The sequence below is a fragment of the Phyllobates terribilis genome, unplaced genomic scaffold (genome assembly GCF_046119375.1).
Source record: "Phyllobates terribilis strain yellow unplaced genomic scaffold, ASM4611937v1 Scaffold_98__1_contigs__length_5973952, whole genome shotgun sequence".
NCBI classification, from domain to species: Eukaryota; Metazoa; Chordata; class Amphibia; order Anura; family Dendrobatidae; genus Phyllobates; species Phyllobates terribilis.
The window spans coordinates 2,399,600-2,426,693 of NW_027362858.1; the positions used below are offsets into that span (position 1 = coordinate 2,399,600).

At 44.3% G+C, this 27,094-nt stretch overlaps 2 protein-coding genes across 3 annotated transcripts in view; both read left to right on the plus strand.

The window, feature by feature from the left end:
* Nucleotides 1-27,094, plus strand: part of LOC141198613 (uncharacterized) — a 171,917-nt gene that overhangs the window by 21,447 nt on the left and 123,376 nt on the right. The gene's annotated exons all lie outside the window — the stretch shown is intronic.
* LOC141198627 (uncharacterized) lies at nt 1,067-15,227 on the plus strand. 2 transcript variants are annotated; one of them, XM_073663065.1, is made up of 2 exons: nt 1,067-1,402; nt 10,645-15,227. In XM_073663065.1, exon 2 carries the CDS (start codon nt 10,674-10,676, stop codon nt 11,754-11,756), a length of 1,083 nt encoding a protein of 360 aa, XP_073519166.1. In that variant the 5' UTR covers nt 1,067-1,402; nt 10,645-10,673; the 3' UTR covers nt 11,757-15,227. The 2 variants fall into 2 exon arrangements, with proteins under 2 accessions (XP_073519166.1, XP_073519167.1); XM_073663066.1 differs by having other exon boundaries at nt 10,648-15,227.

Genomic DNA, 27,094 nt, shown 5'->3' on the forward strand with positions numbered 1-27,094 from the left:
AGGATGTCGCTGTCTATTTTTCCATGGAGGAGTGGGAGTATTTAGAAGGACACAAAGATCTGTACAAGGACGTCATGATGGAGGTTCCCCAGCCCCTCACATCACCAGGTAATAGACAGGACTAAATACACACGGCCTATAATTATCTGTATGTAAAGAATGAATTCAGTCCCTGTATGTGTTTCCTCCAGATTTATCCAGTAAGAGAACAACACCAGAGAGATGTCCCCGTCCTCTTCTTCCACAGGACTGTAAACAAGAAGACCCCAATGTTCCTCAGGATCATCAGGTAGATGGAGAGAAGGTGTCATGAGATCTCCCCTATGATGTGTAGACTGCTGTGAAGGTCTTGTGCTCAGTCTTGTTTTATCCACCAGTATTATATGTTTTATACTAGCTATTGAACCCATTCTACGCCCAGGTGGTGAGCATTTTTATTGGTATATGGTCTCCCATGCTGGTATGTGCTGCCCCCCTCTTGGTATTTGTGCTGCCCCCATCCTGTCCCCACCATCCTATCCTGGTATGCATGGCACCCCTCACCCACAAATCCTTGTATGCATGGCACCCCTCACCCCCACATCCTGGGCGTGATACCCCTCACCCCCCAATCCTGGTATGCATGGTCCCCTCACCCTGCAATCCTGGTATGTGTGGTACCCCTCATCCTGGTATGCAAGGTCCCCTCACCCCCCAATCCTGATATGTGTGGCCCCCTCACCCCCCAATCCTGATATGTGTGGCCCCCTCATTCCTTTCACACTGTACACACATACAAAAAAATAAACAGTTATACTCACCTTTCTTCTCTGTGCTCCAGCTCTTCTGCGCCCTGTTCTGCCGGAGGCCGGGGGAGGAGTGTGTCACCGGAGCACTGCGTTGTCTGGCGCCATTTTGCTGAACGCACACTGTAAATGTGTCTTCAGTAAAATGGCGCCGGATAGCACTACGCTCATGCGCCAATCCGACGCCTCACTCCAGCCCCATCTCCAAAGAAGAGAGGCGCTGCAGCAACGCTCCTCCCGATCAGGTAAGTATGGCGCCGGAGATTGTGGTATGTGTTCAGTGCCTACGCATATCGCGATCTCCGGAGCCATACACTCCTCTTACCTGTAACGGCTGGATGCCTGATTCTGTCTGGAGCCAGACTGCGCGTCGCGCATGCGCAGTCTATCGAGGCTTAAGACAGAGATACGCATCCCCGGTTATATTATAGACTATTGTAATGAGAACGGTGGAGATGGCAGGATTAGAGCTAATCATAGATGGGACTTCTCCATCTGTCTGTGACTTTTCCAATATTTGTTTCAGGGTGAAGATCTGACCCATATTAATACTACAGAGACATATGTGAGGGGTGATGAGCGGTGTAAAGAGGAGATTCCTACATATGACTACCCAGGTGAGTAGTAACCACTAAATGCAGAGAAGTCACAGATTCTTCTCAGTCACCGGCTGTGGCTGCTTTATCGGTGGTGTAGTCCGGCCGTATCACAATCGTGTGATCACCATTTTGCCTCTAGGCCACAACATTCTCCTCCACCCTAAACTGTTCAAATCATTTTGGACATTGAAAGCCCTTTTCTATAGAACTTACAACCTCGACAATCCACCTACCCCCTGGGATTAGGAGACGCTGACCGTGACCTGCGCAGATCTGTAAACTACAAAAAATAAATAAATAAAAAGATTATTATTATTAACTACAAAGCCAAATGACAGCATATGAAGAATGTGCTGACAAGTTAGAAAATCACTTGAAGAAAAATATTATGATGGGCCTGTAAGAGAAAGTGGAGGGTAATGATGGTGTTGGCTTCCTAGATCCCTGATATCTTATTGGATGAATCTACCTTCTCTCCCTTCTGTCCTGCTGAATGTCCTCATATGGTTCCTACAAGACCAGGTCCAGTCTTTCTGGCCAAACGTCACTTTTATGATCTACAACATTAAATGTGCAGTGAGGGCCAAGTGTGAATTTCTGTACAATAACAGTAGAGTCTCCCTTTATATTGAGTTTTCAATTTCTTCTAAAACGGACTAACTTCAAACAGGATTGTGATAAACTATACAGAAAACATTACATCTGTGCATGATATATCTCTAAGCTGTGTGTGGCTGATGGCTGTAATATACATTTATTCCCGCCTGCAGGAGATATGTTGGCTCGAGTCCTGGTTTCATGGATTCACTCCACGTCATAAATTACATTATATTTTCAATCCTAAGGAATTCAGATTACTGCACAATCTCTCCTGAAATTGGGGCGCTAATACTTTCTCTACTCTTCTGGTCAGGACTCATAGTAGCTCCAATGGTCCACCACAAATGAGTGCAACTCCAGTTTAGTTTGTAGTTCTCCTCTCATACATACATTGTTGTTGAGGATGTAACATAGAATAAAAAAATAAGTTATTTTTTTCCAGGTTCATTCTGTATGATAGTTTGATTGTGGTGGGATCGTCCGGCCTCACTTACTTCAGTCTGTAACTCCTTGGTAGCCTTTAAAAAAAAGGTCTCCATTGACTCTCCCAGATGCCCGAGATCTAAAATTAAGACATTTTCAGCTCTGCACTATTATAAATAGTTCTCTTTAATAAAAGTATATTTTTTTCTTTAATCTCATGTGATAGAAAATATTTATTAGACCTTACAATAATTTAGATGGCCAAGAGCCACCAAGCCGCATACTATAATTACCCCAGAGAGGTTTCACCATTAGTTACTCATTTTTTACTGATGAAGACTCTTGAGTTTGATCATTTCAGGAGATGTGTTATTGTCTATACTCACAGTTTTGCTCATCACCCTTTAACCCCCTCTACATGGATCTGGCGTTACACAGAGACCCCTAGGCTTGGGCCACAGTGTTACCTGCTGTTCTGTGGAGTGAGATGGGATGAAGAATAGTCAGGTAGCCGGGTCAGAACCAGGAGAGCAGAGAAAATACAAAATCAGAAGACACAAGAGTAGTCAGTAAACGGGCCGAGGTCACAACAGGAAACAAATACACAAGCTGGGAGCTGAGCACAGAGGACTGAACCAGAGGAGAACAAGGCTGTATCTGGCAGCTTCCGGCAATATGCTTCCAGCTTTAGTAGGGTGCGGTGCTTTCCAGTTGGCTGAAGCAGGGAGCAGATTACTCCAGCTGGACAGCACACACTCATACTGCCAGACTGGATGGTACTACAGGTCCCAGGCACCCTAATCTTAGTGGCTGGACAGAGCCTTCGCCATACAGAGCTTCTGGTTCTGACGTCTCCTCCATCACCAGCGCCGCCTGCAGGATGAATAAGGCGGCTTCTGGTGAGAGAAGCAGACGTCGGGGAGCAGATCCCAGAGGAGATGGGACACACCATTTGCAGAAGCCCTAATATGACGTAATAACAGAAAACCAGAGCAGTAATAATCTTTATTTTCTTTATATATATATATATATATAGCGCCAACATATTCCTCAGCGATTTACATACATTATCATCGCTGTCCCCATTGGGGCTCACAATCTAAATTCCCTATCAGTAGTATGTCTTTGAAGTGTGGGAGGAAACCAGAGAAACACGGGGAGAACATACAAACTCCTTGCAGATGTTGTCCTTGGTGGCATTTGAGCCCAGGACCCCAGGCTGCAGTACGAAGCACTGAGCTATCGTGCTGCCCTAAGCAGGGCAGCACAGTGAAATCCACATAAAGTGACTCCATTGCTCCATTGTGTAATTTTTAATCCTCAGGGAATTAATCTAAAGGGGTAGTGACTATTTTGATTCTACTGGCACTTTCCGGATATTAGAATGCAGTGGATGTTGGAGAGTGAAAATTGCAATTATGCCATTTTATTGCCCAACACATAGTGCCCAGATTGTGCTCCAGGAGACACACACCGTAAATTAAGTGGGTTCTTCTCACTATAGTAATGTCAAATACATAGATGCTAAATGTGGTTTGGGCGCACTGCAAGGCTCAGAAGCAAGGGGGAGATTTGACTTTGGGAGATCGGATATTGCTGGATTGGGTTATGGAAGCCATGTTGCTTTTCAAGAGCCTTTATGGAAACCTCTGTTTTTTTTCCCTTTTTCACCACCTGAGAGAGGGTATCCGCCCACCAAGGGTACACGCGGGAGTGCAGTGGTATTATGCACCCTGTGGCTAAGCGCGCTGGCAAGTGGGACTTCCGGGGTTGTGCACATGCAGGGCACGTGTCAAGAGGTTCCGGGGCGCCCTGCTAACGTAGCGTGCCGGGACCAGGACTACACACACGCAGAGCGCATGTTAGTTTCCGGCGCACCCTGCTGACGTTGCGCGCCGGAATGCTGGTCCATGGGGCTGCGCACACGCAGGGCGTGTGTCAGGAAGTGAAGCGCCCTGCGGCAAGAGCCGCAGTCACCAGAGCAGAAGCAGCAGAAGCCACCAAAGCAGCCTCAGCAGCAACAGCAGCTCCATCAAGGCCACAGCAGTGTCAGTCAGACAAGCGGCAGCAAGACCAGCCAGAGGAGCAGGGCAGGTCGCGAGTCCACCACCTCCAGCCGGGAGCGATCATATGAATTGATCCAGCCTCAATCTCCGGTACCCTGAACGGCAGAGTAGTGAGTGATCTATGTGAAAGTTCACCATAGTAGATGGGTCCCTTTTTTCTATGTATTTTTTCTACTAGGAAAAACCCAAAAAGTGTAGTGCCAAGAGGAATAACATGGAGTGTGCGCTGTGCAGGGTTAATTTTCCCAACACTTATACTAAAAAGCTTAGCCCGAGTTGTATCCAAGAAACCATATCAGAGGAAACACCTAATTTTGCTATGGATTTAAAATCTTTAATCCAGACGGAGGTTAGGGACTCCCTAAAGACGTTGGTTATACGTAAAAAGAGTAGGAAGCTGAGATGTCATACATCAGACTCAGAAATTCTGTAGTATTCCAGGGCAAGGGGAAGTCTGTTTCCTCTCCTACCTACTCGTCATCCTCATCATCATCATCTTCCTCAGATAGCAATACAGGAGGTAGGCCATGTTTTCCAGTGCAAACCACGGATAAGCTGATTAAAGCCATCAGAACAACTATGGGCATAGCCGATACCAAGACCCCTAGTACTGTTCAGGACATCATGATTGGGGGTCTGGATCAGAAGAAGAGGCGCACATTCCCTGTCAATGAGAGGATCGTTTATCGACAGGGAATAGAAAAGACCTGATGGGAGAGGGCAGTTACCATCACCTTCAAAGAGAAGATACCCGTTTGAGGAAGAAGAATCAACCAGGTGAGATAAAACCCCAAAAATTGACGTGACAGTATCAAAATTCTCTAAAAAAAATCCACCCTGCCGTTTGAGGATTTAGGAGCTTTCAAGGATCCTCTTGATAAAAAAAGCGGAAACCTTATTAAAACAAACCTGGGAGGGACCAGCGGGAGCATTGAAACCGGAAGTCGCAGCCACTTGCACAGCCAGGTCAATGATGGTCTGGTTTCAGCATCTAGAAGACCAGATTAAAGGGGACATTCCAAGGGAAAAAATCCTGGCCAGTCTTCCGCTAATGCAGGGGGCGGCTGCTTTCCTCGCGGACGCGTCGGCAGATTCAGTAAGGCTGGCCGCCAGATCAGCGAATTTATCCATCGCAGCTCGCAGAGCTCTGTGGCTCAAGAGCTGGTCAGGTGATGTACAGTCTAAGATGAAACTGTTCAATCTCGTGTGAAGGGGAGTTTCTTTTTGGCAAAGCTCTGGATGACATACTGGATAAAGCCACAGATAAGAAACACAGGTTTTCCAGTGTGTTGATGCCTCAGTACAAGACTTCCTTTTGTAAAAGGAGGTATAGCATAGGTAAATTTTTCAGAGACCAGGGCAGATGAAAGGACAAGGAGTGAAGGCTTCATGTTCGGAGGTCCTTCCTCTGAGAACAGAAAAACCCCTAAGTGATGGGCCTCCCCAGGTAGGAGGAAGACTGTCCCACTTCTGCCTACCTGGGAAAAAATTACATTCAGTGCCTGGATATTAGGGATTATAAAGACAGGACTGAGACTGGAATTCAGATCCATTCCCCTGCAGACCTTCAGGATTTCGTCTCCCAGGAGGCCCAGAGAGCAAACATCCCTGGAGCAAGAGGTATTAAAACCAGTGGAAAAGAAGGTTCTGAGAGAGACTGATAAGCAAGCAGGGCAAAGGATTCTATTCGCCCCTGTTTCTGATAAAGAAGCCGGATGGCTCCTTTAGAACCATAATCAACTTGAAGGGCCTAAACAACTTTCTAATCTACAGACCCTTCAAAATGGAATCTATAATATTAGCCATAAAGGTGTTGTTCCCGGGTTGTTATGAGTGTCCTCGACCTGAAGGACGCCTATTACCACTTCCCAATCCATACAGGATACCAGCAGTATCTGAGAGTAGCTGTATATATCATCAATCGTGTGAGGCAATTTCAGTTCACAGCTCTGCCCTTTGGCCTCTCCATGGCGCCGAGAATCTTTACGAAGATCATTCTGGAGGTCATGGCGCATGACCTCCAGAATGTCCCTTATCTGGACGACTTCCTGGTAGTATGCAGATCAAGAGAGCATTGAAAACTCGCATTGACAAGAGTCAGAGCCAGCCTGATCAATCTTGGATGGATACTGAATCTAGAGAAGTCAAGCCTGGAGCGTCGGAAGGTTCCGTCTTTTTTAGGGCTTATCTTGGACTCAGAGGGATAGACTTGTCTGCTACCAGAAGACAAGAAAAACAGAATTATGTCCTTAGACTAAGGAGTAGTCAGGAATCCATCCATGACCCTAAGGAAAGCAATGTCTCTTTTAGGTACAATGACATCATGTATCCCAGCAGTCCAGTGGGCTCAGATACACTCCCGATATCTGCAGCAAGATATCCTAGCAGCGGAGAAACAACTCAGGGGACACTTGGACAGGAAGATGACACTTTCCAATACAGCCATCAGCTCAATCGCATGGTGGCTGGATCGGGAGAACCTGTCACAGAGAGTTCCCTGGTCGTATCAGGTCAGGGACATAATTACAGCGGACTCAAGCTCAGATGACTGGGAGCACATCTGGGAGATCGTGTAATACAAGGAATCTGGTCGGACAGTGAGAAAGCCTTCTCAAAACATGAAGTAGCTGTCGGCGATAAAGAATGCAGTGATGAAGTTCAGTTCCCAACTACAGGGACAACACATCCTAATTATGTCAGACAACAGTACAACAGTCGCTTATGTAAATCATCAGGGGGGCACGAGATCCTGACCTCTCCTGTTAGTGAAAGAGCAGATTCTGTAGTTTGCAGAACAACATCAATTTATGCTCTCGGCTCTGCATATAAGAGGCAAAGAAAACTAAAGATCAGATTTTCTGAGTCAGAATATACTGAATCAGGGCGAATGGGAGCTGAATCCAACAGTATTCCAGCAAATTGTGGATCGCTGGGGTCAATCAGAAATAGATCTTTTCGCAAACAAACGAAACAGAAAAACAAGGATCTTCTGCTCCTTAAATCCAAAAGAAAGACCCTATGCATTAGATGCATTACAAATACCCTGGAGCTTTGGCCTAGCCTATGCTTTCCCCCCACTAATGTTAATGCCAACGATTTTGAGGAAGATCCGAGAGGAGCAGGCAAGGGTCATACTAATCGCCCCATTCTGGCCCAAGAGACCCTGGTTCACCTGGATAAAGAGGATGTCCCAGTCAGATCCATGGGTCCTTCCAGATACTCCAGATCTCCTCAAGCAAGGCCCAGGCTTCCATCATCAGAGGTTGGGCATTTGATGGCCTGGAGTTTGAAAGGTCGTTACTAATCCAGGAAGGTTTTCCCTAGGTCTAGTAACTACTCTGCTCAAAAGCAGTGTGACGACTAAGATCTATTGTAGGACATGGTCAAAATTCCTATCTATTTCGGCGCAGTGAGCTAAGGTTAAAATTCCTATAAAGCTATTCTGGAATTTCTTCAAAGGGTCTTAGATATGGGGTTGGCTACCAGTACCCTTTAGGTGCAAGTATCAGCGCTTAGAGCTTTATATAACTATAATTTGGCAGCAGGCGTGCAATAGATCCAGACCTATTGCTACCCCGAGAATGCCTCCCTGGGATCTAAACCTGGTCCTGGAAGCCCTGACTAAGTCTCCTTTTTGAGCACTTAGGAAGCGTGACAGAAAGAACTCTCACTCTGAACACAGTGATACTGATAGCGCTAACATCAGCCCGTAGAGTTAGTGACTTACAAGCTCTGTCAGTAAATCATCCTTTTACACAGGTCACTGTAGATGGAGTTACATTAATACCAGACCCAGCCTATTTTCCGAAGGTGGCCTCCAAATTCCACAGAACACAGGAGATCATTCTCCCCTCATTGTATCCTAACCCAACAGATTTAGGGGAACAGAGGCTTCATACTCTAGATGTTAGACTGGTTTTGGTTCAGTATTTGGAGGTAACAAGGCCTTGGAGAAGTGATGCCTTATTTGTCTCCTTCCAGGGAGCTTAAAGTTACAAGGGGAACTATAGTTAGCTGGATCAGGGACGCCGTTAGCTTAGCATATTTCCCTAGTAATGTGCCAGTTTCAGAGAACCTGAAGGGCCATTCCACAGAGCTAGTGCAGCTTCATGGGCTGAGAAGGCAGAAGTGTCCATTGATAACATATGTAAGGCAGCAACATGGTAATCTCCTTCTACCTTTTATAACCATTACCGGCTTGATCTTTCTTCATCTGCTGATCTATCCTTTGGGAGAAAGGTGTTGCAAGTGGTGATCCATCCCTAAGGTGTCTGTTCTATATAAATCTCTCAGGTGGTGCTATCATAGGAGAAGGGGAAAAAAATCATAGTTACCTACCGGTAACGGGATTTTACAGAGCCCATAACAGCACCCTTATATGCCCCCCCTTTTTTATCACTTATGGTGTTCTCTATATATGGGTGTATAGTGAGAAATGTTTTATTGGTGGTAGTTGTGTACTAACATACTGTCTGGAGGTTCTCTCATGCTCTAAAACAAAACTGATGTGGAGGAGAGATACCGCCTTTTTTATTCAGCAGGTTTCCTGTCCTGGGTGGGCGGATACCATCTCTCAGGTGGTGCTATCATGGGCTCTGTAAAATCCTGTTACCGGTATCTATGATTTTTTTTCCATTTACAGACGATGGACCTGAGTGGGGCTTGTTGTTTGTGAGATGAGTAGAAGTTTTAATTGGTATTATTGTTGCCTACATAACTTGGTGGCTTTTTATTCCATATTTGAGAGGCAGAATGAACAGTTGAAAACCACGCTCTACTGGTTCATCCTATGAGGTTTTCTATTAGATTTTGAAATGTCAGTGTCTTGGTGAATAATTAATTCAATGTATTTTTCGGACTATAAGACGCACTTTTTTCCTCCTTTTTTTCTCCTATGCCCGCTGTTAAAGGGCATGAATATTCAACCTCTCTCCACGCCCATGGGCATGGGGAAGGGGTTAATATTCATTCCCTTTAATGAGCGGGCACAGGAGATAGCCAGCAGCCGCAGCGCGGCTCCGCTATGTGCCGGCTATGAAGGAGAGTGAATTCACTGCTCCCCGCGCACACAGTCCCGGCGTGGGAAGCAGTGACTTCCAGCAGCTAATCTCTCCTTGTGAGCCGTGCATGGCAGTGACGTCATGCACGGCTCACATGGAGAGATCAGTGCAGGCAGACAGGACGCAGCGCTGGAGGAGAGAGAAGAGAGGTGAGTAGGAGTGTTTATTTTTTTTTAATGTGCAGCATGATGGGGATTAGGGGTGCCATGCATATTTGGGCAGGGATTAAGGGTGCCATGCATACCTGGACAGGGATTGGGGGTGCCATGCATACCAGGACAGGGATGAGGGGTGCCATGCATACCAGGACAGGGATGAGGGGTGCCATGCATACCAGGATAGGGATTAGGGGTGCCATGCATACCAGGACAGGGATGAGGGGTTCCATGCATACTAGGACAGGGATGAGGGGTGCCATGCATGCCAAGACAGGGATGAGGGGTGCCATGCATACCAGGACAGGGATGAGGGGTGCCATGCATACCAGGACCGGGATGAAGGGTGCCATGCATACCAGGATAGGGATGATGGGTGCCATGCATACCAGGATAGGGATGATGGGTGCCATGCATACCAGGACAGGGATGAAGGGTGCCTTGCATACCAGGACAGGGATGAGGGGTGCCTTGCATACCAGGACAGGGATGAGGGGTACCATGCATACTAGGACAGGGATGAGGGGTGCCATGCATATCAGGATAGGGATGAGGGGTGCCATGCATACCAGGATAAGGATGAGGGGTGCCATGCATACCAGGATGGAGGGATGCCAGGCATACCAGGATGGGGATGGGGACCACGTATAAAAGGAAGGGGCGGCATATATACCAGGATGGGGGATATTGTCAGAATTGGGGGACATTACCCCTGTACCAGTGTCAGCAGAAGACCCCCCCTCCCCCTTAAAAGTGCATCATGACCACATTTTATGCTTAAATTTTTATTTTTTTATTTTCCTCCTTAAAACCTAGGTGCGTCTTATGGTCCGTTGCGTCTTATAGTCCGAAAAATACGGTACATAACTTGCCATTATTATAGACAGTTTAAGTAGAAATGTAAAAAAATAAAATCCAAGGATATTTTATTGAAAAATAATAGATTTTTATCTTAGCAGATAACTGTACCTGGAGATCAGAGGTAATGCTGACATCTTCAATTTTTAAATCAGAAGATCTAGAGATCCCACAGGATACAATTGAATTGAATGCCATTACTCCAGATATACCATCATCCCTTCACAGCAAAGATTTGTCATCTGATCCTTTGAAACAGGTCCTGTCTTCTGATTCATTACCAACTACTAAGGAAAATTATAGTCACAAATTAAGCATTAAAAAACAAACTGCTCCTAAAGCAAAGAAGACATTTTTAGAATATGGAAATAGTTTTCCTCTCGAAAAATCTTTTCCTAACCATCAAAAAATTCACACAGCCGAGAATAGATTTTCTTGTTCCAAGTGTGGGAAATATTTTAACAAGAAATCAGATCTTGTTAAACACCAGGGAACCCACACAGGGGAGAAGCCTTTTTCATGTTCAGAATGTGGGAAATGTTTTACACGAAAAGCAGCTCTTAATAAACATCAGAGAAGTCACACAGGGGAGAAGCCTTTTTCATGTTCAGAATGTGGTAAACATTTTAAACAGAAATACGGTCTTGTTATACACCAGATAACTCATACAGAGGAGAAGCCTTTTTCATGTTCAGAATGTGGGAAATATTTTACACGAAAATCAGCTCTTAATAAACATCAGAGAAGTCACACAGGGGAGAAGCCTTTTTCATGTTCAGAATGTGGTAAACATTTTAAACAGAAATACAGTCTTGTTATACACCTGAGAACTCACACAGGGGAGAAGCCTTTTTCATGTTCAGAATGTGGTAAACATTTTAAATTGAAATACAGTCTTGTTATACACCAGAGAACTCACACAGGGGAGAAGCCTTTTTCATGTTCAGAATGTGGTAAACATTTTAAATTGAAATACAGTCTTGTTATACACCAGAGAACTCACACATGGGAGAAGCCTTTTTCATGTTCAGAATGTGGTAAACATTTTAAACAGAAATGCAATCTTGTTGAACACTACAGAACTCACACAGGGGAGAAGCCTTTTTCATGTTCAGAATGTGGGAAATATTTTACGCGGAAAGTAACTCTTAATAAACATCAGAGAAGTCACACAGGGGAGAAGCCTTTTTCAAAATTCAATTTTTATTGAAAGGTTAAATAATTTTCAATTACAAAAATACAAAAAAAAAATAAAAAATGAATAACCAGGACAATATCAGCATCAATATATCATAGAATATAAGTATAACGTCCAATAAAACATCAAGTTATAGCAAGAAAAAGGAAGGAAGAAAACATTTTAGGCCATCAGTATTACAATTATGAAGTTACTAAAATCCCATGGAAACCATACGTAGTGCAGCCAGGCCCGAACCAATGCAGAGCACAATCCGGACAGAGAAGAAACGCACCAGAGAAAAGGGTGGGTCACATCAGTGTGATGTAAGACTGTAGGCATCGGATTCCTGGAATTCAATCCAGTCTCTCCAAGACTCACAATCAGTGGGGGATCGGGCAATCAAATGTTCCATCCTATTTAGAAGAGCTATGTCACAGAACCACTCCTCCAGAGTAGGTGGAGAAGTACTTTTCCATTGACGAGGAATGATATTCTTAGCAGCCTGTATAAGGTAGCTTACTAAAGACCTTTTGTAATTGGTGAGACTAGTTGGGATCATAAAGAGCAAAAGAGATTCAGGAGAGTCGGGCAGAGAAGCCATTTTCATGTTCAAAATTTGGGAAATCTTTTAACCAGAAAGCGCATCTTGATAGCCACCAGAGTACCCACACAGGGAAGAATGCCGCAACTACACCCAATTGGTCTCTGTACAGACAGGTCCTAGCTAACTAAAAATAACACCTCAGACCTAACTCCCTAATAGGCAGTTGAGGAGTTTCTCTTACCTCCTGAGGAATCAGAGGGGGGGGGGGGGCAGCAATACACTGTCAACAAGGGGAAAGAAAAGTGTGAAGATATGAAAACCCTGAGTGAGAAACTAAGACACATTCATATAGGGCAAAGAAGGCAAGCTAATGAGAACCAAAAATAAAAGGAACAAGTATAACTTCCCAGAAACCTAAGCGTGGTAGAAAGAAAAGGTACCGGGAGGGAAAGTAAACAGACAAGGAGGATTGTTTCACCTTTGTGGTGAAACTTACAAAATTCATCCTCACCCACAATTATTTGAATTTGATAACATTTATCTACAGGAGACTGGTACAGAAATGGGAAGTAAAATGGCTCCACAGTACGCAAATCTTTTTGTGGCCAAGCTTTATAGTGACTTCTTGTCCTCATGTCCCATCAGGCCTCTTGCCTACTACCGTTACATTGACGATATCTTAATCATCTGGACAGAATCTCAGCAACAGCTTAAGACGTTCCATGAACACTTTAATCAATTTCATCCCACCATCAACTTAACACTCAACTACTCCTGTACTGAAATCAACACCTTGGTGGCCTCAGAAAGGCCTTTTTGAACGAGGACTACCATACAAGAACAATTGTAAACCAGATTGCAAGAGCCACCAGAATATTATGGAATCATCTCCTACATTTCAAAACTAAACAAGAAAGCAATCTGGAGTCTCTAGTAGCCACCTACAATCCAAATCTGGAGATGCTAATGGGAGCTGCATGGAAATTACAACCATTATTACAAAAAGATGCTGATTACAATCTATATTTCCAGACCCCCCACTTCTGTGATTTAGGCAGCCCCCAAATCTAAGAAGCATCATTATCAGAAACTCCCTGTCCTTTCCAACAGCTACAGGAACTTTTCCCTGCAGCCAGAAAAAATGTAAAACCTGTCTATTTATAATGACCACTGGCAAGATAAAGATTCCCAACTCACATCAGGACCACAAGATCCCAAGTACTTTCAGCTGCATCACATCTAATGTAGTGTACTTAATTATATGTACCAAATGTCCAGCTGGGGGTCTGTACATAGGGGAGACAGGGCAAAAACTTAGAACAAGGATGAATTCTCATCGCCACACAATAAAAGAAAAAAGAATAGATCTACCTGTGGCCAAACATTTTTTATCCCTGATCACAGCATCATGGACATGAAATTACTTGTATTAAAAGGTAACTTCAAATTTCAGAGGGACAGAAAAATGTGGAATTACAAACTTATGACAATCTTTGACACACTCACAGATCAGGAGTTAATGTGTCGCATGGATTTATGTCTTTCTACATTAACTAAGGAATGTTCTCCTCAGACCGTTTGGGGGCATCACAATCATGGACCAGACCTCAATCACAGGACAATAAAACTTTCACACTCCTTATCAATGAACTGTTCCAATATTCATGGCCACAACTGCTTCTCCCTCTCCCATACTAATAGTTCTGCTTCACGCCACTTGTCTTATCTATTGCATTATTCCTGTGCCCTGTTGTGTATAAATATGTGACACGTCAGATTTTGTGTTATACTATGTCTAAAGAAGAGACCTGAGTAGTCTCGAAAGCTTGTAATTTGTTACCATCTTTTCAGTTAGCCAAAGGTATCAACCACTGAAGACTCTCATATTTTTCTCCAAACAGCAATTTTAAGATTTCTCCACAGGTGTTCAATGGGATTTAGATCCGAGCTCATTGGCGGTCACTTCACAACTCTGCAGCACTTTGTTTCCATACATTTCTGGGTGCTTCTTGATGTATGTTTGGGGTCATTGCCATGCTGGCAACCCATGACCTAGAACGCAAACCCAGCTTTCTGACACTAGGCACTACATTGCCACACAAAATCCTTTGGTAATCTTCAGATTTCATGATGCCTTGCACACAGTGAAGGCACCCAATACCAGAGGCCTCAAAACAACTCCAAAACATCTTTGAACCTCCACCATATTCCACTGTAGTTACTGTGATTTTTTCTTGGTAGGCTTCATTCTGTTTAAACAGTAGAACGATTTGCTTTACCGAAAAGCTCTATATTGGTCTCCTCTGTCCACAAGGCGCTTCCCCAGAAGGGTTTTAGCTTACTCATGTGCATCTTGGCAAACTGCAGTGTAGCTTTTTTATGCCTCTGTGTCAGCAGTGGGGTCCGCCTTATTCTCCTGACATAGCGTTTCATTTAATTCAAATGTTGACGGATGGTTCACGCTGGCACTGATGCACCCTGAGCATTCAAGACAGCTTGAATTTCTTTGGAACTTTGGTGGGGCTACTTATTCACCATCTGGACTACACTTTCGTCAATTTTTCCCTTCTGTCCACATCCAGGGAGATTAGCTACAGTGACATGGGTTGTAAATGTATTGATTATGTTGTGCACCATGGACAAAGGAACATTCGGATCTCTGGAGATGGACTTGAAAAATATCAAGAATTTCAAGATTAGAACAATTTTGGTTCTCAAGTCCTCAAACAGTTCTTTTCTTCTCTTTCTGTTCTCCATGCTTAGTGTGGCACAAGCATGCACACAATGCAAAGATTGAATCAACTTCTCCCTTTTTATCTGGTTTCAGGTGTGATTTTCATGTTGCTCACACCTGTTACTTGCCACAATTGAGTTTGAATGAGTTTCACATGCTTGAAACGAAGTTGTTTACCCACACCCCACAATTTTGACAAAAAGTGCCAACAATTTTGACCTGCCCAGTTTTGGTGGTTTTGTGTGAAATTATGTTCACTTTGCCTCTTTTTATCTGTTTTTTTTTTATGTTGTTCCCATATATATATAAAGGAAATAAACATTTATAACAAAATATGTGTAATTGCAATAATTTTCTGGGAGAATTACTTCATTTTCTGGAACAATTTCAAGGGAGCCAACACTTTAACCATGACTTGTTTTTGTTACAGCATTTCATCCTCTACATGTTCAGCTTTATTAGAAGGCAAACTCCAATTAGCAGCGTTACATTATTGGCATTTCCATGTACGTTTACCCATACTGATTCTACACTGTCGAAGCTCCCCTCCAATGTCGTCAGTGAGCACAGGTCTTAAGTTGGATTTAATGAAAATACCCACCCCTCTACCTTTTTTTCTTTCCTAACCGTTTGAATGTAGTGTAACCCTCTATGTTTGTCACTCAGTCATGGCTTTCCAGCCAGGTTTCCGTAATGCCCACCACATCGTAATCTGTGGCTGACATTAGTCTCTTAATTCATTAATTTTGTTTGCAAGACCTCTTGCATTTGCCAGCAGACGTTTAATACTATTAATTATTTATTACTCCTTCTTGCCTCCTTACTTTTCTTGAATGTCCCAGCCCCCTAAATTCTCATTGACCCCTACTCTCTCTCTCTCTCTGTCTACTCTATCCCCTTATTTGTACAACTAACCTCCCTCCCCCCAGATCCTAGTTTAAAAGCTCCTCCATCCATCTGACCATTTTTCACTGCAGCACATCTGCACCCTCCCAGTTGAGGTGCAGTCTGTCCCTATCGTAGAGCCTGTAGCCGACAGAAGTAGGCCCAGTTGCTGGAAAACGGGAAAAATTTCCAAGTGCGGTGAAATTGCAAAAAAAATGCAATTCCACAGTTTTTTTGGGGTCCTTTTTTTACCATGTTCAGTTAATGCTAAAACTAACCTGCCATCATTATTCTCCAGGTCATTACGAGTTCGAAGACACCAAACATGTATAGGTTCTTTTTTATTTAAGTGGTGAAAAAAAAATCCAAAGTTTGCTAAAAAAAAAAAAAAAAATGACGCCATTTTCCAAGACCCGTAGTGTCTCTATTTTTTGGGATCTGGGGCCAGGTGAGGGCTTATTTTTTGCACGCCGGGCTGACGTTTATATTGATACTATTTTGGGGTAGATCCGATGCTTTGATCACCCGTTATTGCATTTTATTGCAATGTTGCAGCAACCAAAAAATTGTAAATCTGGCGTTTAGAATTTTTTTCTCATTACGTCGTTTACCGATCGGATTAATTCTTCCACTAGCAACAGGCTGGCTGTCACAGGAATCCAGTGATGACAGACACAGGGATCTTCAGTGATCAAGTCACGGGTGCGCCAATGAAGAGATGGAATGGCGCACCCCCTGCTGGCGCACATTAAATGCCGCTGTCACAGACTGATAGCAAGATTTAATAGGCTAACTGTCGTGGGCAGAGCTCCGCTCAACCTGCGACTGTTAGAGGCATATGATTACTGAATAACACAGCCATCATCTGCCGAGAAAGATGCAGACTCGGCATGTGAGCCTGCAAGAAATGCTTGGAGCAGAATTATGACGGATATAGTCCTTCATAAGTTAAGATGCATTTCTTAGTTAAAGAGTGACCGTCATTAACTGTATTTTCTAGACTATATGACGCACTTTTTAACAACAAAAAATCTTGCTCAGTATTGTGTGCGTCCTATAGACCAGAAGCAGCGTCCTATCAAGTATGCTTATCATGTGTCTGGTACCTGCCGGAGCAGATTTCAGCTGATCGTGGGGGTGCCAGGTGTCAGACCCTCCGATCTCATACTGATGAGCGATCTTACAGGTAGGTCATCAATTCTTAAGTCCCAAATAACCCTTTAAGGGGACTAGAAATGAAATCACCACCAAGGCACCAACAGAATAATAAATATGTCCTTGTATAAACTGTTGGTTCATTATAAGCTCATTTTCTACACAATGCAGAAATGAATGATTTATACAGGGGCATCTTTATAAACTCATTACACAGTGGTATTTCACAATGATGGTGGTTTAGGGGCCTGAAATGAAGTGATGGGTTACCTTTAATACATCCATGAACATTCACACACATACACACTCACCTCAACACACACATACATACACACAGACACAAATACACACTCACCTCTATACACATACAATAAACACACGTGCACACACCCTTTCAGTGCTGCAGTGCTCGGTAGACAAACACACAGACCAGGGACACACAAACCATCACACAGCCACCCCGTTATTGATGGGGTCACAGACACACACATCTTCAGTGCTGGGGTCACAGACACACATCCCTTTGGTGCTGAGGTCACACAAACAGACACAGACAAACACCTTCAGTGCTGGAGCCACACACACAGCCCTTCAGTGCTGCATTTCAGGGGACATGTACACATGTGCCAAACACACGTGCACACACCCCTTCAGTGTTGCAGTGATGAGGAAACAAGCACACACCCCATTAGTGCAGGGACACGCAAACCATCACACAGCCTCCCCGTTATTGATGGGGCCATAGAGACACACATCTTTATTGCTGGGGTCACAGACACACATCCCTTTGGTGCTGAGGTCACACAAACAGACACAGGCGCACACCTTCAGTGCTGGGGCCACACACACAGCCCTTCATTGCTGCATTTCAGGGAACAAGTACACGAGTGCCAAACACACGTGCACACACCCCTTCAGTGTTGCAGTGATGAGGAAACAAGCACACACCCCATTAGTGCAGGGACTCGCAAACCATCACACAGCCTCCCCGTTATTGATGGGGCCATAGAGACACACATTTTTATTGCTGGGGTCACAGACACACATCCCTTTGGTGCTGAGGTCACACAAACTGACACAGACACACACCGTCAGTGCTGGGGCCACACACACAGCCCTTCAGTGCTGCATTTCAGGGCACATGTACACGTGTGCCAAACACGCGAGCACAAACCCCTTCAGTGCTGCAGTGTTGAGGAAACAAGCACACACCCCATTAGTGCAGGGACACGCAAACCATCACACAGCCACCCCTTTATTGATGGGGCCATAGAGACACAACTCCTTCATTGCTGGGTCACAGACACATCCCTTTGGTGCTGAGGTCACACAAACAGACACACACCTTCAGTGCTGGGGCCACACACACAGCCCTTCAGTGCTGCATTTCAGGGGACATGTACACATGTGCCAAACACACGTGCACACACCCCTTCAGTGCTGCAGTGTTGAGGACACAAACACACACCCCATTAGTGCAGGGACACACAAACCATCACACAACCACCCCTTTATTGATGGGGCCATAGAGACACAGCCCTTCATTGCTGGGGTCACAGACACACATCCCTTTGGTGCTGAGGTCACACAAACTGACACAGACACACACCGTCAGTGCTGGGGCCACACACACAGCCCTTCAGTGCTGCATTTCAGGGGACATGTACACGTGTGCCAAACACGAGAGCACAAACCCCTTCAGTGCTGCAGTGTTGAGGACACAAACACACACCCCATTAGTGCAGGTACACGCAAACCATCACACAGCCTCCCCGATATTGATGGGGCCATAGAGACACACATCTTTACTGCTGGGGTCACAGACACACATCCCTTTGGTGCTGAGGTCACACAAACAGACACAGACACACACCTTCAGTGCTGGGGCCACACACACAGCCCTTCAGTGCTGCATTTCAGGGGAAATGTGCACGTGTGCCAAACACACGTGCACACATCCCTTCAGTGCTGCAGTGTTGAGGACACAAACACACACCCCATTAGTGCAGGGACACACAAACCATCACACAGCCACCCCTTTATTGATGGGGCCATAGAGACACAGCCCTTCATTGCTGGGGTCACAGACACACATCCCTTTGGTGCTGAGGTCACACAAACAGACACAGACACACACCTTCAGTGCTGAGGCCACACACACAGCCCTTCAGTGCTGCATTTCAGGGGACATGTACACGTGTACCAAACACATGTGTACACACCCCTTCAGTGTTGCAGTGTTGAGGACACAAACACACACCCCATTAGTGCAGGGACACGCAAACCATCACACAGCCTCCCCGATATTGATGGGGCCATAGAGACACACATCTTTACTGCTGGGGTCACAGACACACATCCCTTTGGTGCTGAGGTCACACAAACAGACACAGACACACACCTTCAGTGCTGGAGCCACACACACAGCCCTTCAGTGCTGCATTTCAGAGGACATGTACATGTGTGCCAAACACACGTGCACACACCCCTTCAGTGTTGCAGTGATGAGGAAACAAGCACACACCCCATTAGTGCAGGGACACGCAGACCATCAGACAGCCTCCCCGTTATTGATGGGGCCATAGAGACACACATCTTTATTGCTGGGGTCAAAGACACACATCCCTTTGGTGCTGAGGTCACACAGACACACACCTTCAGTGCTGGGGCCACACACACAGCCCTTCAGCGCTGCATTTCATGAGACATGTACACTTGTGCCAAACACACGTGCACACACCCCTTCTGTGCTGCAGTGTTGAGGAAACAAGCACACACCCCATTAGTGCAGGGACACGCAAACCATCACACATCCACCCCTTTATTGATGGGGTCACAGAGACACCCCTTCATTTCTGGGATCACAGACACACATCCCTTTGGTGCTGAGGTCACACAAACAGACACAGACACACACTTTCAGTGCTGGGGCCACACACACAGCCCTTCAGTGTTGCATTTCTGGAGACATGTACATGTGTGCCAAACACACGTGCACACACCCCTTCAGTGCTGCAGTGTTGAGGACACAAACACACACCCCATTAGTGCAGGGACACACAAACCATCACACAGCCACCCCTTTATTGATGGGGCCATAGAGACACAGCCCTTCATTGCTGGAGTCACAGACACACATCCCTTTGGTGCTGAGGTCACACAAACAGACACAGACAAACACCTTCAGTGCTGGGGCCACACACACAGCCCTTCAGCGCTGCATTTCAGGGGAAATGTACACTTGTGCCAAACACACGTGCACACACCCCTTCAGTGCTGCAGTGTTGAGGACACAAACACACACCCCATTAGTGCAGGGACACACAAACCATCACACAACCACCCCTTTTATTGATGGGGCCATAGAGACACACCCCTTCATTGCTGGGGTCACAGATACACATCCCTTTGGTGCTGAGGTCACACAAACAGACACAGACACACACCTTCAGTGCTGGAGCCACACACACAGCCCTTCAGTGCTGCATTTCAGGGGACATGTAGACGTGTGCCAAACACACGTGCACACACCCCTTCAGTGTTGCAGTGATGAGGAAACAAGCACACACCCCATTAGTGCAGGGACACGCAAACCATCACACAGCCTCCCCGTAATTGATGGGGCCATAGAGACACACATCTTTATTGCTGGGGTCACAGACACACATCCCTTTGGTGCTGAGGTCACACAAACAGACACAGACACACACCTTCAGTGCTGGGGCCACACACACAGCCCTTCAGCGCTGCATTTCATGAGACATGTACACTTGTGCCAAACACACGTGCACACACCCCTTCAGTGCTGCAGTGTTGAGGACACAAACACCCACCCCATTAGTGCAGGGACACACAAACAAGACTAGAGGAGGAAGACATGTGAAGACTCAAACTTCAAGGTTAGATTTCAGAAAGGCAGATTTTAAGCGACTCAGAAAGAGAATATGAGGGATCCAATGGCTGGATGTCCTTAAGGACAAAAATGTCCAGGAAGGATGGGAAATTTTTAAAAATGAGATTCTCAAAGCACAATCGTTAACAATCCCGAAAAGTAGGAAGAATGGGAAGCATTTAAGGAAACCAGGATGGATGAACACAGAACTTAAACATATGCTAAAAAGAAAGAAAGAAATGTTTATCAAAGTTTATCAAATGGAAAGAGGGAGGCATATCTAAAGAAGATTATAATGCAGTCTGCAGAACCTGTAGGGCACGTATCAGGTTAGCTAAAGCTGACAATGAATTAAGGCTTGCAAGAGATGTCAAAAGCAATAAAAAGGGATTTTGGGGGTATGTCAAAAGTAAAAGAAAAGTCAAAGATGCTATAGGATTTTTACAGGATGAAAATGGTGAAATAGTAAGAAAGGATGTTGAGAAGGTCAAACTTTTTAATTCATATTTTGCATCTGTTTTCTCTCAGAAAGAAAATGTAACATCAACTGATCTTCACTGTCCTATTAAAGGAATAGAAGAATCCAGGTTATCTGTAAACAGAAAGATTGTGAGGGAATATTTAGCTAACATAAATGAGTTCAAGTCTCCAGGTCCAGATGAATTACACCCCAGAGTACTGAAGGAGATCGTAGAAGAAATTTTAGAACCACTCTCCATAATCTTTGAAAATTCTTGGAGAACAGGAGAAGTCCCAGACGACTGGAGAAGAGCAAATGTTGTTCCTATCTTCAAAAAGGGGAAGGATGTGGACCCAGGGAACTATAATACCAGGAAAGATCTTTGAACAAATTATTAAACAACAGGTATGTAAATACCTGGATAAGAATGAAGTGATTAACCAGAGTCAGCATGGGTTTGTAACTAACAAGTCATGTCAGACTAACTTAATTTCCTTCTATGACAGAATCACTAACTGGGTGGATCAGGGAAATGCTGTAGAAATAGTATATCTTGACTTCAGCAAAGCATTTGACAAAGTATCTCACGCCATCCTTATTGAAAAAATGACCAAGTATGGAATGGACAAGGCAACTGTTAGGTGGATTCATAACTGGTTTAGTGATCGGATTCAAAGAGTGGTCGTAAATGTCTCAAGTGGGGTACCACAGGGCTCTGTCCTGGGACCTGTATTGCTCAACATCTTTATCAATGATTTAGATGAAGGAATTGAGGGTAAACTGATTAAATTTGCTGATGACACAAAGCTAGGAGGGATAGCTAATACTAGAGAAGAGAGAGAGAGGAGTCAAAAAGACCTAAATAAACTGGAGCAGTGGGAAGCAACTAACAGAATGGTTTTTAACAGGGAAAAATGCAAAGTACTACATCTGGGCAATAAAAATGAAAAAAGCATATACAAAATGGGAGGAATAGAGCTAAGCAACAGTACATGTGAAAAAGACTTAGGTATACTAATAGATCACTGACTGAACAGGTGTCATCAGTGTGATGCAGCTGCAAAAAAGGCAAATACAATTCTGGGATGTATTAACAGAAGCATACAGTCTAGATCACGTGAAGTCATTATCAGACTTTACTCCTCTTTGGTCAGACCTCATTTGGAATACTGTGTACAGTTTTGGGCACCACATTTTAAAAAAGACATCGACAAACTAGAGCAAGTTCAGAGAAGAGCGACCAGAATGGTGACCGGTCTGCAAACCATGTCCTATGAGGAACGGTTGCAGGATTTGGGAATGTTTAGCTTGCAAAAAAGAAGACTGAGAGGAGACTTAATAGCTGTCTACAAATATGTCAAGGGCTGTCACATTGTAGAAGGATCATCTTTATTCTCATTTGCACAAGGAAAGACTAGAAGCAATGGGATGAAACTGAATGGGAGGAGACACAGATTAGATATTAGAAAAAACTTTTTCACTGTTAGGGTGATCAATGAGTGGAACAGGCAGCTACGAGAGGTGGTGAGTTCCCCTTCAATGGATGTCTTCAAACAGAGGCTGGACAGACATCTGACTGAGATGATTTAGTGAATCCTGCTTTGAGCAGGGGGTTGGACCAGATGACCCAGGAGGTCCCCTCCAACTCTACCATTCTATGATTATGATTCTATGATTATGATACTATGATAGGTTTGTTAACAAAACAACTAAAAGAAGCTGAGATTGTATTTAGACATGAACAAGGTCATTTAAATGATATTGAACATGAATGGACAAGTATGTCAGCCTCATCTTGTTGGAGGAATCTAGGATGATCAGTAACTAGTTGGTCACAGTCTTCAGTGAAAATGGCAGCAGGAAATGTATTAACAAATCCAATTATAATCATATTTATTTTGATCTTGCTGTATATCATTTATCGGATTTTAATAATGTGTAAAATTAAGAAAATATAAAAAAAGATAATGACAGAAATGAAAAAGGAGGATGATATTTTAAGAGAAATGCTAAAAAGAAAAAAATGTACTTTTTGAGTGAATTTTTATTTTTATTTTTTAATTTAGAAGTTTTTGAGAACTCAGATGACGTTCAATACAGATGTTGATACAAGGTTTTCAGAATAAAGAATGAATGTGATACGAATGGTGAGAGAATGAGTTTAGGATTGATTATGATATTTCTTAAATCATAATCAGGGGGGACTGTAAAATATTAATCTCTTATGATAAAAATAATACATAATAAGAAACTTTGAAGCTCTGGTTCGAACCACATTTAGTTTTAAATATTTTTAGAGAAAGACTGAGGGGTTATTTTGAAGATCTTGGCAGGGACCCCTGTTCTGTACGTCAAACCTATAGGGCCTTTGTCAATATGGGTTATTTGGAGATAACTAATGATCCTTTTTAAGGTCATTAGACATATGCCAACATGAGGTAATTGTGCACGTAGTCAAAATACATATTCCATTACTAGGTCTACCTTAATATGGAGAAGCTACGAATATATTAGCAAGTCGCCATATTGGGTTATGAAACTGTTAAAATAATCTTCAATGTATGTGTTAGGCGTTGGTCTGGTGCTGGATTCAAAATGGGTCCAGGACCTTCTGTGGTCTCCCATTTCAGTCCAGCCAGGGATGATGCTGCTCAGCATCACCATCAGCCCCAACGCCAAGCTGGTCCGCAAGCCCTGTTTGTCTCCCAGGTAGTTGTGCCTAGCAATGTTAAGCCTGGGTTGAAGAGTGAGACAGGGCTTGTGGGATCTAAGTCCAGGATTTGCCGCACTGAGCATGTCCGTGACCTAGCGGATCATGATTGGTGGGTTGGCACCCACCTGACCCGGTGACCTGGCACCGCCTGATTGGTTCACGGGTAACGTCACCAATAGCGCGTCGGTGGGCAGGGCTTAATCTTTAAAAGGCCCGCCCACAAAGATGGCGACGCACTCAGATCATTTGAGCTGGCTGCATGTGGTGTGCACGCTTACTCTTGGGCTCCTCGAAGAGCCATAGCTTTAGATAGGCAGATTAGAAAAAGTAGGCAGGTAGCTTCTCCTTGCAGACTGGCTCTAACCAGGGGGTTCGCCTTACACCCCGAGCCGCCTGTGAGCTATATAGAGCGGGTTTGCTCAGTCCGGTAGCACGCCAGCTGAGTGCTCGAATACCCGGCGGGAATCACACCCGCACGCTAGCGCCGTCTCCTATAGCGTAGCGCCTGTATCGAAGACAGGGCTACTGCTCCTAGTCTGGTCACACATCTCCCTGCGGTTCTTAGAGACTGTGTGAACCGCTTTAGCACCAATCCCCATAGCGTAGCGCCTGTATCAAAGACAGGGCTACTGCTTTTCCCACGGTCGCACGTCTCCCTGCGGTTCTTGGAGATTGTGCGAACCGTCTTACTCTTCCGTGTGCTTTAACACGAAGGGCTAAGATTGTTGTTAGGTGTGTCGCCAGTCGCTCTCCCTCCGTGCAGCTAACGGAGATAGAGCGTACCGCTTTACCCGTTCCTGTGTGAAGTAATACGGAAGGGTTTTACATTTAAGTTGTCGTTTGCCTTTCCACCTGGAAAGTGTTCGGCAGCAGTCCTCTAGGCAGCATCGCGGACCCCGGGGTCGGTTGTGTTCCATTAAATAAAGTTGTCTGCAACCGCCCTCCTAACAGTTTGCCTATGGGGCAAGATGGTATTTAAGCAGAGACAGTTGTATGGAGAGGAGATATCTCATACCTTGAGAATCTCCACCATGGATCATCTCATGCTTCTAAGACTGGATACATAAGAACTTATAATTGTTTCTTTTCTCTTTTGAACCTGATACTTCTTTTTGTGTGTTCTGAACTATTTTTTCCATTTTTGTAATCACTTTTGAATGAACATTAAATAAGCTTTTGTTTTATCCACACAACTCAAGATTGCTTTTCTTCTATCTTCACCGTGTCCTTACCTAGAGAAAGGAAGTGTTAATTTTTCTAACAAACCGAAGCTTATATTGGACGGGCTTGACCTTAAGGTGAAGTTATCGAGAAGTAAGGATGCTTTCTGTCTCATGTCCGCAGAAGCCGACTCGTTCAAGGTGCAAATCTTACAGGCCGCTCTCTATGTAAAGAGGGTGCAAGTCTCACCGGCTGTCCATATAGGCCACAGCCAGGCACTACTAGCGGCCACTGCCAAATATGCACTTGATCGGGCTTGTTTAAAAGTTTACAGTATTCCAGCTGGTACGAGCGTAAGAAATCACGAAAATATCTTCCTCAGGCAGCTACCTAAAACCGTTATATTAGGTTTTGTCAATAATGAAGCATTTAGCGGCACAAGTAATAAAAATTCATTGCTGTTCCATCATCATAATGTGAACCACGCCACGCTATACCTGGACGGACAACATATCCATGCAAGGCCCTTTCAGCCTTATTTTAATGTCAATTTAGCAGTCAGGGAGTATATGGCACTTGCGCACATATCTGGTAAGTACAAGTCTAATAGCGGACTGTCAATAGACTGTGAAGAATTTATGGACTGGTTCACCTTGTTTGCGTTTGATTTATCACCCGATCAAGAACTGGGAGGTCATTTCTCCTTCATTAAAACAGGTAACCTGCGTGCTGAAGTATGTTTTGCCCTACCGACACCCCACACGGTTAGCATGATTGTAGATTTGACCAGTACGGCCATCTTGGAATTAAATCATCAAAGAGAGGTCTTGTACGATTTTAACTGATAATGGATACTCTAGAACTCACAGCCCTGCTGAAGGCCGACCGCTATACAGAGCGCATATTTGCAGGTGTGCCGCCGTGTGACTTGCTGCTGTCTGAGAGAGTGAACAATAGACCCGCCGCCTTCATTATCAACACGGATCCCTTAGGTCGTCCCAGTCGGCACTGAATATTAATAGTGCTTTGCAATGATAAAAAGACCATATTTTTCGACAGTTATGGATGTGAGCCAAATAATATTTTATTTCCCCGTGATTTTGCAACATTCTTGAATAGGAACTATGCAACATATGCCTATCAAAATCGGCAGTTGCATGATACATTTAGTAGTGTGTGCGGACATTTCTGTGTATTTTTTCTGAATCATTTTGCCCGGGGGCTGACCTATAAAAAGATATTGAGCTTCTTCAATACTAATTTAAATCAAATTGGGCAAATAGTGACCCCGTTTCTGAAGAATAATCTATGTCCTGCACATTCAACCTATAGAACAAGCTACCTTTATAAGCAGCGTTGTTTGGCCCTTTGTGATAACAGCTAAAATTCTCGTTATAGTTGCTAATGCGATAATGAATTCTTTGATTGCAGACATCAATTAGGTTTATTTTCTAGTGAGTAAAAATATACTTTTTCTGTGTTACGCCTAGTATGGCGATGTTTAGCTGACAATGTGATGTGGAATTGCTTTGAGCTGACCAGCATGCTGCATCACGCTATCAGATGATAACACTGGACACTATCTGGTCAGGACAAGGCGTTGCTGGGTTAGTGGTCATTTTATCTGGTAGCCAGGGCACCTAGCTGGTAATCGCTCTAAAAACAGTCTCTGACCATGCTGAAAATGATGCTGGCCCTGCGACATCCTCAATGTGTAGAGGTCAGCGGTCTGAGACGCGCTTGTAAAATGCCTGTGCTACTACATATTATGAAATACTTTTTATATTATTCTGAACACTTGTAAAACATATTTTTTTAAATTAA